The sequence below is a fragment of the Gasterosteus aculeatus genome, chromosome 15 (assembly GCF_964276395.1).
Source record: "Gasterosteus aculeatus chromosome 15, fGasAcu3.hap1.1, whole genome shotgun sequence".
Lineage (NCBI taxonomy): Eukaryota > Metazoa > Chordata > Actinopteri > Perciformes > Gasterosteidae > Gasterosteus > Gasterosteus aculeatus.
In genome coordinates this window covers 13,538,346-13,556,970 of record NC_135703.1, presented here as the reverse complement: position 1 = coordinate 13,556,970, position 18,625 = coordinate 13,538,346, and the positions used below count along the sequence as shown (strand labels likewise).

General features: G+C 46.8%; 2 protein-coding genes across 3 annotated transcripts in view; both read right to left on the bottom strand.

Annotated features, from left to right (window-relative positions):
- Positions 1–150: 150 nt before the first annotated feature.
- Positions 151–8,013, bottom strand: fbln5 (fibulin 5). Its single transcript, XM_040200343.2, has 11 exons — positions 7,783–8,013; positions 7,622–7,676; positions 7,391–7,439; positions 7,043–7,312; positions 4,320–4,442; positions 4,017–4,133; positions 3,759–3,875; positions 3,178–3,300; positions 2,600–2,726; positions 2,314–2,509; positions 151–1,062 (listed from the first exon to the last, which is right to left on the bottom strand). Exons 1-11 carry the CDS (start codon positions 7,824–7,826, stop codon positions 901–903), a joined length of 1,383 nt encoding a protein of 460 aa, XP_040056277.1. The 5' UTR covers positions 7,827–8,013; the 3' UTR covers positions 151–900.
- A 266-nt stretch (positions 8,014–8,279) lies between these two features.
- The window catches only part of trip11 (thyroid hormone receptor interactor 11), an 18,057-nt gene continuing 7,711 nt past the window's right edge, over positions 8,280–18,625 (bottom strand). For both annotated transcript variants that reach the window (XM_078089788.1, XM_078089789.1), the window contains 13 exons: positions 18,583–18,625; positions 18,262–18,447; positions 14,838–17,879; positions 14,363–14,503; positions 13,761–13,954; positions 12,911–13,074; positions 12,690–12,793; positions 12,486–12,585; positions 11,665–11,746; positions 11,284–11,398; positions 10,020–10,142; positions 9,566–9,710; positions 8,280–9,471 (listed from right to left, as the gene is read on the bottom strand). The exon at positions 18,583–18,625 is cut by the window's right edge and continues 56 nt beyond it. In XM_078089788.1, the coding sequence (XP_077945914.1) occupies positions 9,257–9,471; positions 9,566–9,710; positions 10,020–10,142; positions 11,284–11,398; positions 11,665–11,746; positions 12,486–12,585; positions 12,690–12,793; positions 12,911–13,074; positions 13,761–13,954; positions 14,363–14,503; positions 14,838–17,879; positions 18,262–18,447; positions 18,583–18,625 (4,654 nt within the window). In that variant the 3' untranslated portion in view covers positions 8,280–9,256. The remainder of the gene's footprint in view (positions 9,472–9,565; positions 9,711–10,019; positions 10,143–11,283; positions 11,399–11,664; positions 11,747–12,485; positions 12,586–12,689; positions 12,794–12,910; positions 13,075–13,760; positions 13,955–14,362; positions 14,504–14,837; positions 17,880–18,261; positions 18,448–18,582) is intronic.

The window sequence follows — 18,625 nt, the reverse complement described above, 5'->3', positions numbered from 1 at the left end:
TTTGTCCTCCTAATAACTCATGTGAGAAGCCGTTGCGTGATGAGGACATTTATTGGTCTAAAAGAAACAATTCAGGTGACTGCCTATTACATCATTACAGATATTGCAATAATTACACTTTGTTATAAAAATTCTTACTCCACACCGGTGCAAAATTATTAAACAGGACATTTATTAAATAATACTTGCAAGCAGGAGACACATTGACACATTGTACAAAGTCATGGATCAAGGCTACTCAAAGGTTTTCTTCTGAAATATATAGAAGGAAGATAAACACACTACAACGGGGGGGAATAATGCTGGTGATGCAGACGATCAGCTTCGGCACCGCGAGATTCTAAACATTGATGCACAAACATCGTGATTAATAGATGACCCAGAACTCAACGTGCCTCCGTGTGAGTGAGCAGACTTTTCTGTCGTTGAACTAATATTGAGCAAAGTTTTCCCGACACACATCATCTCAGATGACCGTCTCATCGCAAAGAGAAAGGGGCAATGATGCGACAGCGCTCGAGTATTTAAGGCATTTAAAAAGTTACTTTCACAGCTTATCTGAAGGGGTGAAAATTCACAGACAACTGAGGAAACTTGTGAAGACAGAACTGCACTGCGTATTCTCAGCGAGGGCAATTCCCATAATCGTCTAAACAGAGGATGTCAGAAATTGTACACCGTAAATACGCTTCCGTGTGGGACGTCCACACGCAGCCATAAAAGCTCCGTGTCCATTAAAGCGGGGCGGGGATTCCAGCACAGGGAGGATTTTCCCATCAGCTGTTCTAAGCTCAGTCGTTATTGATGACGGCACAATGATTTCTAAAAAGATGATGAGCCCTCTAAAACAAAACAGTGACAGCATCAATTCTTTTTTCTTCTGGGGGGTGGGGGGGGGGCTCAGAAGGGGTGCTCTGAGACGTACACCGTCAGACGGATGATGGAGCTGCCTCTGAAGTTGATGACGTTGTTGACCGTGACCATCTCCAGGTCCAGCACCAGCTCCCTGGGCCCCTTGATGGGCCGGGACAGCACCAGCGTGGCGCTCACGTTGCTGGTTTGCTGGAACATGCAGAAGACGGGGAGAGCAAAGTGAGGAAGGGAGAGCAGGACTTTGTCGTATCGTCGGCAACGGAAGCAAACACCTGCACGCAGTCAAGGAAGGTCAGCGCGTTTTGCTCCCGTTTGTTTGAACGAGCAAAACAGGAGGTCACTTCGGGGAAGATGTTGAGCGAGCTCATGAGGTCATTTCTTCATGCCGCAGAGGATCTTTATACTTTGAAACCCCCCCACCCCCCTTATGCAAACACATGGCTTATTGCTCCATCTGCTGGAGATGTGCGGTGCTCCAGCCTCCCCTTTCTCTACAGCCATCGAGCCCCACAAGCTCACTGTGTAGGACTTTTGTATGTTACATTACAGGTCATTTGGCTGACGGGGAGCAGTTAGGGCTTAGGTGTCTTGCTCAGGGACACTTCGACATGGGGCAGCCAGGACTTGAACCACCAGCGCACCCTCCCTACCCCTGCGCCACGTTTGTAGTTGGAGAAAGTACAGGTGTTACTAATGACATTGACAAAGAGGCTTTGTGGAAAAGGCATGTTGACATGTTTTTTTATATATTTTTTCATAGTTTTTTAAATGCAAACATACACGCTGATCTATATGAAAGTGAGAATGGGATTAAGTACATTACTTTTAAACCTTAAATACAAACATACAGCAATTTGTTGGTTGTGTTACTTTATTCTTCTTCTAAAGAAGAGAAAACTTCTGCATTTTACCACCAACATTAAAGTAAACAGGAGGAATTATATCTTTAAATCACAATATATTATATTTAATGCTATTTGGGACTTTTTCATTGTTATTATTTTTGGTTTGGTAAAACACAACGGTGGTTTCATTGCGTAGTCTGGTGATTTTATTGTAAAAACTATTATATGATTAACTATATTTTAGTAACATAATATCTTTAGAAATGTTTTTTGTTAGCCAAAGGAATGGCTCAAAACAATGATGTTAAAACAATACAGACGCCTCATTTTATTCCTTTGAAGAGGAAAGTCTTTGAGAGCAAACAGTAGATTTGTGCTTGTAGCTTTTCCGTGGAAATACAATAAATACAAATATTATACGTGTATTGCTTCAGAAGCCTGGAGACTTGTCGATACGTGACCTTAAAACCTTCAGAAACGCGTTCCGTTGTTTATGAATTATAAGAGCGATGCTTTTTAGTACAGGCGGTTCAGGCGAGATTTCCAAAACCAGCCCCACCTCCGGGCTCAGCGGCGGGGTCTCTGACGTACTCACCCTCATGTAAAACTCTCGGCCCTCGTTGCCCGACTTTATCTGAAAGATGTAGAAGGCGCCGGGGTAGCGCGTGGTGGCCTGCATCTGGAAGATGTCTGCAGGCACACTGCGCCCCGACGACAAGTCCATGTGTCGGTACAGAATAGTGAAGGGTTTGTCCCTGCAGGCAGGGTTCTCAGCTGAACACATGCACTGACTGCAGAGGACACACGGGGACAGATTAAGACACGATGCTCGACCTTTAGCTGCTGAGAGGCAGCGAGCGCGTAACGGTGGAAGTACTCACTTGTCACTAACTTCGATGTAAGGAGAGTGACACTGTAAAGCATCCAGGCATGTATTGCCTCCCTGGAAATTGAAACATACTTGTGCTGTTGTACAGGTGTTGTTACCAGTGTCACATTCATTGATATCTTCAAAATCAAGCACACAACAATCAAAGTCAGTTAAAACATCGTCATCATCATCATCATCAACATTTAAAGAGCATCAACAATATGGTGAATGGAAAAAAAGAGAGCACATAATAATATCAAATAACGTTACACTCGCTTCAAACATTTTCTGACACAATTCTGACTTGAATATCCTTAATGTAAAATTGGGGGCATTGTAACCGGACAAAAAACGACTCAATAAGACATCTTTTAGGAGACAGAGTGCAAAAGCAAAATGTGAAAAAAAACAGTACTAAGTAACATTGAACACTTTCTTGGTAAAATAAAGAGTACAGGACACGATAAGACGATTCCCGGCAGCTTTAGGAGTTATAGTTTAATTTGGCATTGCCGGAAAATGTTCCCTCTGTGATTCTGCATCTGAACTGCCCACCAAACAACATTTATTCACTGTCCTGAAGTTTACCTTCACAACTCCTGCCGTCCTCAAACACATAATATCCAGGCGGACAGACGCAGGCGAAGGATCCAGGGGTGTTCACACATCTGTGCTGACACAGAAGCTCAGAGAAGCTGCACTCATCCAAGTCTACAGGGAATAAAACAAAGAATGAACAATTATCAAAAAACAATTCTGAGGGCCGCTCTTCAGCTCTGCGGTCACAACTGATGCCCAACGACGAGGTCAAATGCACCCATGTTTGTGGATTTAAGCGTAGGTACATTTGTACATTAGATGCCGGCCTGTGATGCCCAACTGGAATAAACTCTGTGGTGCTGTGATGCTGCACAGGATGAGCAGTTATAGTAAAAGGACACATGGAACGACAATGTCAATGATATATACCATTATGGTGAAAAGCTGGATGCAATATAAAGTGGTTTGTGTTGATTAATGTATAGTTGGGCTCATTTAGAAGGATTTTATCCGACACGTAAGTAAGGAAAAGTTTCACTATAGAATGAAAAAGTGGAATCCGTAAAGACGGGCTTCTAACTCATTAAATGTAAGATAATAGAAAAAAAGCCCCAACCAGCTCTTCTCACCAATGCAGGTAGTTCCGTCGGATGCCAACTCAAATCCCTCGTCACAGTTGCACATGAAGGAGCCGTAGGTGTTGAAGCAGCCGTGACTGCACGGTTCATCTTCACACTCATCCACATCTGGAGAAACAACAGTGAATGGCAGTTTAACACAACGCTGGTGCGCTTGTGTGTAAGCGAAGTATAGAAACGGCATGCGGGGCACATGTATGTGCACATGTTCACATGCGCAGGCCGTGCGCTGTGGCTTCGTGCGCGCACCTTGACAGGTCCTGCTGTCTGGGTTGAGGACGAAACCAGGGTTACAGGAGCAGGAATAAGAGCCAGGGACATTGGCACACAGCTGTTGGCAGTAACCATAGCGACATTCATCAATATCTGGTCAGAAAGAAAGAGACAAATCAAAGCATGGACATACTGTGTACTGACAGTGGCAGTAAATAAATAACCCAGAAGAGGGCGCTGTTCTCCTTGCGGAGGGTGAGCGCTTGTAACAAACACAGAGAACGCTCATGAAAGCCCCCCCCTCCACATGTGTCTTATGGAATGCAGATGTTCACTCACCCTGGCACTGTCCACCAATGAGCCAGTAGCCTTCAGTGCAGGAACAGGTGTAGCCCCCTGCTGTGTTGATGCAGACCTGGGTGGGGTTACAGTGATGAGAGTTTGTCTCACATTCATCAATGTCTGGAACAGAGAGAAGCAGCAGAGGAGAGAGAGAGAGAGAGGGTGGTGTTATTGATCATTGATTTTTCCTCCTTTGATTTAGAAAACGGTTCAATCCAGCGAGGAAAGCAAGTAACAGAATAGATGGATGTATGCAGAGTACTTTGCCCCTAAAAGGAAAATACATCATTCAAATCATAACTCTCGTTTTATGTTTTTTCGGTTTGGAGAAAATATTTTCCCACACTGGTAAATAAAGACTGTACGCACTATTGTGTAGTGAAAGCTACACAGCTGACTGAAACTCTACTGCAGCTTTCGAGGGTTGAATGCCTTGCTCATGAATCTGTTTGTACAACACTCAGGTTTTCAAAAAAAAGCCTCAACACAGCAGTGAACATTTCAATTCACAGTTGTTTTTGCACACGATTAAAGATTTCTCAGATTACAATCCAAATTCCTCTGACGCCCCTGGAGCAGCTCACACCTCACATCAGAACAGCCATATTTCCTTATCAGGACGTGACAGATCAGAAATTCCAAACCTCTGTTTATGGTTCTCAGACCATGAAGTCACCCACCACTGGAAAAGCACTGGGAGAAGCGGGTGGGAGCCCAGCGCTGTTTGGACAGGCGGCTTTGAGAAGCGATAGCGTCTGGAGGCGGAGCTGTTGACCTTCGTGCCAACTTGGACCGCCGGCCCCCTTCACAGGGGTGGAGGAGATCACAGGCCGACAGCTACTGCCTCCTCCACCCTAGACACCTGCTTGCAGTTACCACCTAAGTCCTCTGTAAATGCTCATCATCTGCACCCCATGTGCAGCATTGCTGCAGATCTCCAACGTAAACACGCAAGCTGCAGGAGCATTCAGCTCCTTATATAGACTGTTACATGAGCTTTGTGGTCGCCGCCAACGAGCCCTGATCAGCTTCATGAAAGACGAGACCGATGGGATTCATTTGGGATGTTAGAAATGTAGGAGAACTGAGAAAACTTGGGAGCAGTTCACTTCACACCACATCTGTTTCACCACAACCCCCAGTGGCTGTTAAGGCCGGATAGATTTACATCACACAGCTGTGGTGGTGTTATCATTTTGTGTTTCTCTAAGACATTTTTCTCAAACCAGAGGAGCATTTAAATCCTTAAATCAAGTAAAAACACAAAAATACCCCAAACTGGAGTTCCGAGCGATAATGGCAAGCGCAGTCCCACATGAAGTGTCATCATCTGACCCACAACACTCCCCTGCTGGGTAATGTGATGAAATCTGTGATTGTGCAATCCATCTCTTGCTTCAGTTTACCCAAAATACATGAAACCTATTTTCTCCTCTGCCGTTGTTATTGTTTGGTCATGCATCTCCTGATCCAGGAACACAATTCAATTTTAGCTCTACAGAAAACTGAAAAACCTGAAAGAACACATCTTTCCTCTCCATTTGTCTTCTTCTGTCCAGTTTTGCAAAGTTTTGGTCCTTTTGTTTTATAGCAAGGAGACGGTTATCATAACTTAGCATGAAGGTGGAGGGCACCCAGTTAGTCTGGTCCCATCTATAACTAAAAACTCCACATACCATCTCCTCTTTGTCTGGATGGTTTAATCTGAACAAAAACAGTTGTGGTTGAAAGTTAGTCTTATGCTTCCCTCTTGTTCGATGAAAGAAATGAGGTCTACAGCGAGTTTTGGCTGTTCCAGCCTGGTTTTCCGTCTTTATTCTGAGCTAATTGGCTTCAGGCTGTCATTTTTAAAATGATCATCGTGTTATCAGTCATCTCATCTCATGATCAGCAACACAAAACCACACCTTTGGACTATAATTCTGCCTCCAACTTCGAGTAAAGAGTTTCAAACGGCAAACTTTCCCCATTATTCTTGCGGTCGATTGATAAACCAGGCCTAATGTTTTCCATTGTTCTCCAAAACTGGCATCGTTGGCGACACTGACGGAGTGTTGGGCCTTCATTTGAAGGCAAAGCGATATTTGTTGCCGGGTCTGGGTTGGAAGGCACAGTCTGCCCTCAATCAATCAACCACTACGGAAACATCCACGGGGTGCGAGGACAGAGACACAACTGTCGCCCAGCAACGGATCTGACAACCTGACCTCATCTTTGGAACGCCGACGGTGCAGTTTACCCAAAGGTTGTGAGCCGATTTCCTGACAGGCCGTCTCCCCTACAGAGAACAACAGTCCCTATTTGTGCATGAGCTAAATTGTTCATCTTTCTTCAGAGAAAGCACCTCTATAAAGTGGGGTGGGGGGGGGGTTGCAGGGTCACGGCTGAACAATTCCAATGGACTTTCAGGAGGCCATTTTTCCCACAGCTTATCCCCGGCTGGACGCACTGGGGAAATAATGATTCTGATCAATTCATCATTCGACATTTAGTGTTCATCCAAGAGCTGTGATTCCAACAACATCTGTCAGGTCGAGTTTCCTGGGAACCAATTTTGTGTTGTTTGGTTTAAGTTGAAAACATTAACATGGAGGGGGGCTTTTCGTCTTTGCTGCTCACTAAACGCCCCCCAGGAGCCCATGCACTTGTCTGGTGATCTACTGGAGGGGCTCCAACCCGTGGAGGATATATTTGTAACACCCAGCCGGTCAATGACTCACCACTACAGGAGCCGTCCTGTGCAGGGGCATATCCCAGGATGCACTGCGCGGTGGTCCTCACTCGGGGGTAGCTGGGCTCCACGGATCTCGGCACAGCGGGGAGGAAGCTGTCCGACGGGTCCGGGTAGGCTGCCTCGGGCTGGGCCCGGATCTCCGGTCTGTACGGCTGGTTGTACAGGTTCCTGGGGAGGCACAGGTAGCCCCCGTTCTGGTTCACACAGCGCATGTCTCCTCTGCAAACATCTGGCTGGGTACGACACTCATCCTCATCTGGAACAGAGAGCGGCGCACCGATAAGATCTGGATCCATAACACACACACAATACGGGTCCTATGCGGGCCACTCACCTACACACTGTCTGGACCCGCGATCATAAGCGAAACCTTCAGTGCACGTCTGAGGAGAGATGATCAAGAGGCTGTTTGGAAATTCTGACAAATTAAAAAAACTCTTGTTGAAATACGATTTTAATAAATTTAATTCCCGAGAGATTATTTCATGTGCACAAACTGACAGCTCGATCCACCTTGTGTGGTTTTATGATGAATGAAAGCGAAAGAAAGGTGCCGCTGTGTTACCTGCGCGTGTGCCGGCTGGATACAAAGCAGAATAAATAGCAGAGCCGCAAACATCCTGCAAAAGAAGGAAAAGTGAAGTTTTTCTACTTTGGTCAGAAACGGTGTCTGAAGGAAAACAAGTCTGTTACGTAAAGAACAAAACAATAAGGACGATTACTGACCTCGCAGAGGAGTAAAACCTGGAGCCACGTACTTCTAAAAGCATGATTGCTCCTTTCTCAAAATGAGAGATTCAGACGACACGTAAATTCTCCCCCCAAATCCCCTCACCACCCCCCAACTGTGCGCTTTTACGCGGAAGCCGACCCCAGGGTTTCCTCCACCGCCGTCTGGTCGAGCTGAAGCTTGTGTCGCAGGAATGCCTTTTCAAAATGGGCCGTTTCTGCTCCGTCAGGCTGCGCAGATTGTTCAGCGATGCAGATTAGAGGAGAGGGGGGGGGGGGGGGGGGGCGCAGCGAAACAGCTGGATTCAATCAGGGAGCGCCAGCCCCCTCCAGCGAGCTGCTACTCCTGTGCGCTGCTGCCGCACAGAGTCAAAGTGTGCACAGTGGGTGTCTGTTTGCCCAAGTTACCCCCCAACTCCACACGACTACAGCTGAATGACAGTGCACATCTGGCGCAGGGTACCCACGCGGGAAAGAAAAAGCACAGCAGGAGGGCCAGCACAGCAGTACCTTTATTTGATTTTAAATTCCAATTAAATCATGGGAACTTACATCGGGTAAAGATCAATTCACGGTAATCCGAATCCCTTCAGACGTCCTAGTTTCAGATTCCTTATCGACAAAGATTTACAGGTTTTTACACTCTGCTGCAGTTGGCTCCTGTACAAAAATGTAGAGCAGCTCAGTTTTGCACTGGTCAGGTAAAACTTTTTAAATGTGCAGTTTTTACATTCTGTAAATATATATATTTATATTAACCATTTACAATCCTGATTATACAACTATCTGATTAGCAAAAAGGCAGGCACTTCAAAAACATCCTTAGTGCCTATAAATAGGAAACAACGTAGCGCCTTTACATACACATAACTATATAATAGTGCTGTACTTTAACATACGGGCCCTCAAGCTTCCGATCGACCGCAGTACGCAGCTGCAGCCATAATTACTACGCTTGTTGAATATCACAGTCTTGCAGTCTGGAAAAGACAAGATTTAGCAAAAATGTCCTTATGGTTTGAACAGATGTACTGCACCACATAAATCTGGACGCAGACTACTGCCGCCAGAGTTTTTAGGCAAGTCCCGGATCAGAAACAAATAACTGCATTGTTGAAAAGAAAGAAGAAGAAAGACCCAGCAGACAAGTTTTCCTGCTGGTCAGAGGATAGAAAGTAGACAGGAGAGGCTTCCTCTTGCCAGCCGAGGTGATGCTGGACTCAACCCACATGGATTGAACTGCACACAGTGGGTCAACAAGGTCACTTATGTCCAGAACTCGTGCGATGAAGACAGAAATGATAGGACGCTTTCTATGGAAATCCACAGAGTAGCTCTCTGAACAATAATGTGAGGTTGTCATTTTGCGTCATTTTGGCATGTGGAGTCTCTGACCAGTTAAAGGAAACTCTGTTGCATAGAACAGTTGATGCAAGAAAATACGTCTGTCTGGGACTCTTTATTGGGCCAATCACTGCTTCAACAAGTCCTTGAGCACGGATCCAGCACTGGCCTCCGATGAGACCGGCACAGGTGTGAAGGTGGGCAGGGCGTCGCAGATGGGCTTCATCAGCAGGTGACTTCCTGAGCCGCCAGAGCTGGAGCCCGCCACCAGGGGGACCGCGGCAGAGCGGGGGGCCAGGAAAGGGTTGGACTCGCCGGGTCGCTTGGGGAGCGCCGCACCTCCTGTGGAGAAAAAACAAAAACAACAGTTCAATACTAAATGCGGTTCGATGCGTTTGGGGACAAAGAAGCTCGTTGAGAAGCAAACGCCGTTTACCCGCGGCGCCGCTGGAAGCGGGACTGCCGGTTCGCCTCGGAGGAGGAGCGCCCAGAGCCTTGATGTCATGGGCGGGGAGCTTGGCTGCGGGCAGCGAGGGGGTCGACTCGATCTCCAGGAACTTCACAAACATCTCTGAGAAGGACTGCAACAACAAAAGACACAATAAGAGACCTCAGCAAGGATTGATCGGCTTTACTTCCCCAACAAGGTGAACATCCTCTTAAAGAATCACTTAAGCAGAGCACATTTTATTTTGAAGGACACTCATATGCGCATAAACTGAGATACATTTCTGATTTCCAACCAAGTGGTGTTTAAATATTTTTAAGGAAGAATACTCTTTAGTATGAAACGTTGTTTGGACACATTTCGCTCTGTCCCTTACAGCGCGCGGTAATAAACATATAAGGCGCGTGTCCGTGTTGAAGGCAGCTAACGTGGCGCTCCTTACCGAGTTCAGCCCTGCGCCGCTGGTGGGCCTCTGGGGCGTGTTTGGGACGCTCTGCGCTCCTCTGCCTCCCAGCCAGTTCGATACCCATCCGGTAACACCGTGCCCTCCATCCTCCCCCAACATCTGCAGAAAGGTGAGGGAGAACAGACAAACGCTGTCGGACTCTCACAGTGCAGGTACGAATAACGTCACTTTCTTATACTGTTTATTTTGTTAGTTCATTTGTTTTCATGATTCAAAGAAGAAGTCAATCACTTGTAAAGCTATTTTACAGAGAATCAAGAGTCTTTACGGACAGTCCACCCTCCTACACGCAACATTTATTATTCACCATCATTCATGATTTCTAATCATCATTAGAGGTGTGTTTGAAGAGGTTGGATGGGGATATATATATATATATATATATATATATATATATATAGGCCTATTCAGAAAAGTGGTGTGGTTTTGTGGGACACTTGGCTTCGGGAAACACGAGTTGAGTGGAACATTTAAATAGCATTAACAGGAAATGAGGGAGACGTGAAAACCCAGAACGACCTCCAACACCATAAAAGTCTTCTGAGGAGTTCTAATCAGATTTGCCCCTCAGCCTCTGTGTCACTGTGGGAGTATTGGGTAATATGCTTTGGAATCGTTGGATGGAGTCCCACAGGGCCCCTGCCAGGACGCCTGTGTGAGGAAAGGCTTTATTTTTCTGGGCTGAGAAGGGAGAGGAGTTTTCAGAGACTACTGGAGTTAAAAGTCAGAGCTGAACATCAACTTTTCGGGGTTAAGTCTCTCAGGGACAAAGTTGAGTCAGAGTGACCTGGGAACGGTTTGCATAGCCGGGACATACTGGTTGTGTCCTTGTGCCAACACCTTTTCTCTTTATCGTCCCTCCATGCTGCTTTTTTTCCTTATAACAGACAAAAGTATCAGTAATTCTGAAGACTATGAGGCTCCCTCAACTGTTGTGTCCACATTGAACATAAGACCTCTTTTGCAGCTGACATCTACTGATAAAACTAAATGTTTGTGTTTTTACTTTTTTTAAATAATTTTGTCCTCCGCCAGTACCGGCTCATATCAGAGCCAATATGTACAAATGTATCAAATGAAATGAGCCTAGTATGTATAACTAATTAATCAATGTCACGGTGTGGATATCATTATTGCGTCACAAAATGCAGTATAAAAACAAACTAAGGCCTACAAACGTGACTACGTAATTGCTGAAGTAAAAAAAAAACCTTTTAACATGAGTCAAGGAATCTCTCACCTTGTCAACATCTTCTCTGCTCAGACCCAGAACACTTCCCATGAGCCTCAGCACATCGGCACGCTTGGTTTTAGGTGTGTGGAAGTATCCCAAGAACAGGTTACGCATCAAGACTCTGGAGACGGAAGATGAATAATAAAGGCATGATGTAACGCAATACATCAATGCCACATTTATACAGCAGTACAAGAGATATATTTATAGCAATTCCACCACTTTATGGAATGAAAGTGGTGGAATTGTACACCAGTGTAGCTGCTGTGTTCTGTCTAAACATTGTGGATGCAAAAACAATGAAAACCAAACGTGTTTCTTATCATGATCTCATTTCGATGAATTAACCGTGTTTTCATCATTTAACCCAGAATGGACCAAACTTACTTGTCTATCTTCCCCTCTGTGCTGTTTAGAAGGTTCATCAGTTTCCTCTGTGCCTCCTCCAACATCTCCTGTCTAATTTCCACTGCAACAACACACGCAGAATGTTCTTAATCATTTAGAATGTTGAATGCATGTCCCTGCAGCCCAAAACCCCAGTGTGTGATATTCACATAAAAGTCATTTGATGAATCTGGAAATACTTTTCTAAAACAGGAGACCGTCTTGTGTCCTTTGTGGCTCTTTAAAGATCATCATTGGGTCATTAATATCAAAATATCAGATTCTGTGTGCTGTGGCTTGAAATCGGACGCCATGCTGCACGTACCAACATCCGCCTCTCATTGGTGAGACATTCTCACGGCTATCAGACTATTAATAAAAACAATGTTCATTTTCTATGGGTGGCTGATTAGTAACCTAAATATATGGCCTCATAAAGAATACAATGTCTGGACAGCCGGAGAAGGCAGAAAAAAAGAAGCCGTCTGAGAATGTGCTGGGCAAATCTGAGAGAGATAAGAGTGAAATCTGCTGAGTGTGTACAGAAGAACCTGCTGTTATTCATATTATGATAAGGACACGTGCACACTAAAAGAAAAACATGAGCCTGAGAGAAAGAAAAGTTTGCTCCTAAAGGCTGCAGAGGCCACAACATCAAGGGTACCGTAGAGGTATTTCAACCAAGCACGAGATTAAACAGTTTCATTTACTGACTTATTGCCCCCTTGTGAAATGTATAGTTTATGTGTTGCTTTTGTCTGACGTCTCGTCGTTCTCTCTGAAGATGCTCGTTAGATGTAAGTGATAATAATGCAGCTCACCTTGATTTTTCAGCTCATGAATTTGCTCCTCGTTCAGATCGAGCTGATCAGTGAGGCGAGAAGCTGATTCCAGAGCAGCGTTGGCTTCATCGAGGTTAATCTGACAGAGAGCATGACAGCGTTATGGTTCGCTTTGTGGCCTTGCTGCTGTCTCTATAAATAAAGGGAATGGACATAGTGAGACGTTATTGAGCGCTGGTTTACCTGCAGGGCCGATGCTTGGTCCTCCAGCCTCAGTGCTTTTCTTTTCCACTCGTCCCTCTCCCTCTTGTACATGTCGAGCTCTGCGGAGTACATGGCTTTCTCTTCTGCCGGGGGAAGAGAAAATAATTATATTACGTAACTTTAAGCATAAACTGCCTCATCAGCACCGCTGGGGTGGATGCTACAAGGGGGGAGTCTTCGTGGAGATGCAGATGACTTGCCTTGTTGGAACTGCTCTAGCACCATCTGCAGGTTGGAGAGCGACACGGCGTACTGGTTGACCTGCTCCTGGGAGGTCCTGAGACGGATGAGAGCCTCGTCCCTCTGCTTCACCACTCCGGTCAGCTGCTCCTGCAGAGACTCCACCTGCATGCTGGCCTGTTGGCTGGAGGTGCAGAGCCAGCGGACAGGCGATAAGAACAGGCGGATCTACTTAACCACTTAGATTACTTTCATTTATTCAGGGGATCTCGTTTATATGAGAGTGGATGTTGGTTCATTTTTTTATTCAATGTCAATGTGAAGATCTCCAACTTAAAGTCATTCCACTGGGCGACTTTTTGAACATCCTGTGCGTGGAAAGGAATAATTCACCCACAAAATATTTCACTTTAACAAAATACAACCACTCAACGTGGCGGCATGCGGTATGAATTGATATGCCTGGCGGAAGCATACAGGGCCACTAAGGTAAACCTTTGTTGAGAGGGAAGAGTAAAACCAATGCAGGATTAAATCACGGATGTCAACTAATTTATGCTAAATGGTTCACTTTGCAAAAAGATCTCACTTCTCTCAATTAAGCAGAGACAATTTCCCACCAGTGGTCAGCCAATAAATGTGTGATCTACCAGGCTTTGGGGCTGTTACAGCATCAAAGCATCAATATCTTTATTTAGGTCAACAAGTACATGTTCATTGGCTGCAAAACCACAAAGTTGAAATCCATTTCAGAACATCTTTTGTAAATGATGTTGTTCTTCCTCTCCAACATCAAAACCGTAGTGAAACAAGAGCAGTACGATCTCATCTCTAGTTGTCTAAAGCAAGGCGCTTTTAGTCGGCGCTCACCTGGCGTTCTCCACGGCACTCGAGGATGTGGCCAGTTTCTCGTCCAGCAGCGCCACCCTCCTGCGTAGCTCCGTCTCCCGGTCCTCTGCGGAGACGGCTTCTCTCGTGTACGAGTCCTCAATCTCCAAAAGGTGGTTACGCAACCTGTCCAGCTCCAAGTTGAGGCGCTGTTCTTTGTCCCTCACGTGCTGCAGCTGTGAGGGAAACAGAAACGTTGGTACGCGCGTAGAGATGCAAGAATTTACCAAAGTAACTTTGGATCCTAAACTGCAACCGTTTCTACTCATTTAAATTGATTTTAGGTCACAGATTACTTGTGTTTTTATGACAGGAAAACATGAGGAGAAAGGCACTTAACACTTGAGTTAAGGAGCTTTTACTGTATGAAATGTGTATTTTATCCATTGTAACCATCAATATTGTTCCCAGATGCAGAGAAGCTGATGAAAACGTGCCCATTTGTCTCGACTCTATACTGAAGATATGTGCAAAAGAGTGTTTTGATGGACTAAACCATCTCAAACACTTTATAATATAGTGTAAAAACATCTTACACATTACTGAATATAAATAATACGATAAATGAATAAATAATCGCTTACCTCAGTGTGTACTGCGGTGGTCTCCATTTGTTTTTGCTTGAGTGCCATCATCATCTGATCCCTCTCCTGTTGGAACGCAAAAGCTTTCTCCTGCATGGACTTCAGTTCATTCAGAAGTTGATTCAGCTCACCAGACTTTCCCTGCATCACATCACCGGCAAGGAAATCAGAAGAGAGCCGACGTGGAAGAGAAAAAAAACTCTTTTTCCTCTCTGAAAATGACTTTAATGGATATTTCTTTTACCAAACGGGATGTATTTGTATTAGTAAATATAACTTAGGTTGTCATTTTGTATTTAATAAACACTTTTCCTCCCGAAATGACAACATTAATATTATTTTTCTTGTTTTAATGTCGTTTTCACTTCATCAAGACTATTTACTTGACTTTTTCTTCATATTTTTGTTCCTGTTAAGACAAGAGTCTACTTAAATGTAATGTAATCCAATCAAAAGAAAAGAGAAATAAAAGTACCTGCTCTCTGTCCTTGAGCATCCTCTCTACTGTCGCAGACTTCTCGCTCACTGCACTCAGCTCAAACTCCTTCTCTCTGAGCAGGAGGGAAACCTGCATGTTGGTTTCCTGCAGCGCTCTGAACTCGGACTCCTTCTCTCGAGAGCGTGACGCCACCAGCTCGTTCTCCTCCTTCAGCTTCTTCCCGTCCATTTCCAGAATGAGAGCGCGCTCCTTCAGGTTGGTCACCGCCTGCTTCAGCACCTCGTTGTCGTTCTCTCGGTTGCGCAGCGTCTCGCTGACGTGACTCAGCTGGTCACCTTTGGTCTTGATGAGCAGGTCCTTCTCCCTGACGGACCTCTGCAGGGCCTCCAGCCTCTCTCGGACCAGACGAGCCTCCCCGGCGTGACTCCTCTGCTCGCTCTCTGTGGCGCACGCCGCGTTGGAGAGCCGGTGGTTGTTTTCCTGGAGGGTCTTGATTGCGTTTTCCTTCTCAGCCAACTGAATGCGCAACTGGACAATCTCCTCCCGGAGTTTCTCGTGGTTCGCCGTCAGAGACGTCTGGTCGACCGGAGCGCCAGCGGCGAGAGAGGCTCCGCCGGCCGGAGCGCCTGCGACGTCGGGAGCCAGCGCCACGCTGTCCAGCTTCACCAGCAGGACGTCCTTGGTGGTGCTGAGCTGGGTGATGGTCTGCTGGACCTGCGCGAGTTCCTGACTCAGACTCCCCAGCCTGCTCTCCTTCCGCTCGTAGCTCTGGATCAGTCCGGCGTAGTCCACCGACAGCTTGGAGCTGCAGTCGCTGTCGGCGGAGACCTGGCCCTGCAGTTTGATCAGCTCCTCCTGCAGCTGAGCAGACTCGTGCTGCATGTTCTTGACCGTGGTGATCACCTGCTGCTTCCACTCCTCCATCTTCTTTACCTGCTGCTTCAGTGAGTCCCTCTCCTGCAGCAGCTCCTCGAACTGGTTGCTGCTGACGCCTCTGGAGCCGCCGCCGGACTCTCCTGCTGAGGACTGCAGCACCGTCACCAGGGTCTGGCACTTCTGGGTCAAAGCGTCGATCTCTATGTCCTTCTCCCTGATGATGCGGGACAGGTTCTGGATGGTCTCCTTGAACATCTCTTGGCTTCCCGAGGGATCGCTCATGTTGGAGAGGCGTTGGTTCTCCTGCTGAAGCTTCGACAGGGCCGCCTCCTTCCCCGCCATGATATCCATGAGGCGGTGGTAGTCCGAGCGAAGCTGGCTGTTCTCTCTGGTCTTCTCGTTGAGCACGCCCAGCACCTGCTCTCTCTCCACGGCGTACGCCTGCAGCTGCTGCTGCAGGAACATGACATCCTGGCTGTGTCCACCACCCGCGACCAAGGACATTCTGGCGTGTAGCGCCTGGATCTCCAGATCCTTCTGCAGGATCATCTGGGACAGTTTCCCCACCTCATCACGGGACACCACCAGCTGATCCAGTTGTCGGGTCAGTGAGAGGTTCTTCTCGTTCAGAAGGCTGATCTCAGTTTCTTTCTCCTTGATGCCGCTCACCAGTCTTTCTATGTCGACCTTGGACAGGTCATGTTTCTCGTTGCCGCTCTCCTGACTCAGGGTCTGGGTCTTCTCCTCCTGCAGGATCACCTCGCCCTGCACAGGTGGCAAGTCGCGTACCTGACTCCCACTAAGCTGCTCCACGGTCCGCTGGAGCGAGGATATCTCCTCATCTCTGGCGTGGATGAGTCGGTCGTAGTTCAGCGTCGTCTGCTGTTGGCGAGCGTGAGTCTGCTCAAGCTCAGTCTGCTGAGCCTGCAGGGACTGCTGCGATAGGAGGAGCGAGGCCTGAAGCTCTTCCATGGTTCTCCTCAGAGTCTGCACCTCCTCTTCCAGACAGCTCCTGGAGGACCTGAGCTGGGTGATCTCTGTCTCCAGCTCTGTGATGATGTCCAAGGTCCTGGGCTCGGACAGAGGCTGAGGTCTGCTCTGCTGATCTCTGAGCCGCTCGATCTCTTCCTTCAAATGACTGTTCTTCTCCTTCATGCAGCCCAGCTGTTTATCCTTCTCCTCTACTGCCCGTTTGAGGGCATCCGATTCCTTTGTCACAACTAAAATACTGTCCTCCATCTCCTTCTGCAAATCCAGAGCATTTTGCTTTAGCGTGTCCACAAAGACATCCTTCTCCTGCAGCAGGTCTGTCAGCTGCTTCTGCCCCGCGACTGTGATGGAGAGCATCTCGTTGGTGTCTCTGTGGTCGGACGCCGCCTGCTCCACGTCTCTCTTCAGCTGAGCTATCTCTATGTCCTTCTCCTGGTTGAGTTTGATGGCGCGCTCGTGCTCCGTCTGTAAAGTGGACGCGTCCAAGGACCGGGCTCGAGTCAACTCCTCGATGGTCTGCTGGAACTGTTTCCCCTGTTCCGCTAGCGTCCTCTCAGCCTGCTCCAATTCACCCTCGAGTTGACTTTTCTCCAGCTTCAGAGCTTCGATTCGAGTTTCCTTTTCCCTTAACGTCCTGTTCAGAGCCGCCTGGCTTTCCTTTATCTGCTTGGCTAGTTCCTCAGCATGACCCACAGCCTGCTCAGTCTCCACCTTCAACCTCCTGTTCTCCATCTTCAACTCATAGTCCTCCGACAGCGTCTTCTCGTGAGAGCATCTTATCTCATCCAATTCTCTCCTGAGCTCTGACAGCTCGCCCTCCTTCCCCGCTAGCTTCTCCTCGGTTCCCTGTGCCTCGCTTCCTCTCTCCCCAGACTGATCCAGCTGTGTTTTGGCAAAAGATAACTGCTCCTCTCGCTCCTGAAGAGTCCTCTGAAGCTCTGTGATTTCTCTACGTGCCTCCCTGCTCTGCTCCTGTGCTTGTCCCAGTTTGTCTTTCAGGTCCTTCACTCTCAGTTCCAGCTCCTGTTTGCCCATATGCAGGTCGTTGAGGGTGAAAGCGCTCTGGCTCGCCTTCTCTTTTTGGGTCTCCAGCTCTTGCTCCAGTGTCCTCTTCTGGTCTTTGGTTGCGTTCAGCTCTGCAGTGAGTCCCGTGAGTTCTGCCTCAGCCTCCCTCAGCTGTCCAGAGAGCTGCTCCTTCACTGAGATCATGTGCTGAAGACAGTAGAAGATATATCAGTGAACAGGAAAAACGTATTCTCATAACGTAAGGTTTTTAAAACGTCATACACATTTCCATGTCTAAGCTTTGTTTTGTGCTCAGCAGGAAGCCCTTTATTGTCTGAGGACGATTAAAACCTAGTAGGTTAAATAATGATGCATTCCCCAGTTTAATATTACTTACAATGTGCATCTTAGTGGCTTTAAAATATGATAATAATGTGCCAAACTATAAGCCCTAATATGTGTGAATGTATGTGCACATGTATGCTTTTATTTTTCTTCCTTTTTACCACATAATTATATCATTGCCTTAAATGAATTATTTGTCATTATGAATAAAATAATAAAGTAACGCCACAGTGGTCAGTCGGACCTGTGTTGCTTCTTGGTTTTGCCGGTCCAGTTCCTCCAGCTCAGACATCAGAGTGTCTCGTTCCTCCTGCGTGTTTCTCAGTGAGTTGTCCCTCCTCTCCAGCTCGGCCTTCAGGGCCTCTGTGTCACCAGACTCAGCTTCATCATTGCTCACGCTTTGTTCCTCGAGCCTTTCTTGGATAATGAGCTGCGAAAAGATACAAAAAAGACGCAACACAACTCGGGTTTTATTGTTCTGCTGTAAATCTTACGAGCGACACACACAAGAAATGTATCAATAAAGATATAGAAGATGTTTAAGCACGACTCCGGACGGACAAACCTTTTCTTGTTCTAGGACTTCCTTTTCTTGTCTCAACGTCTCA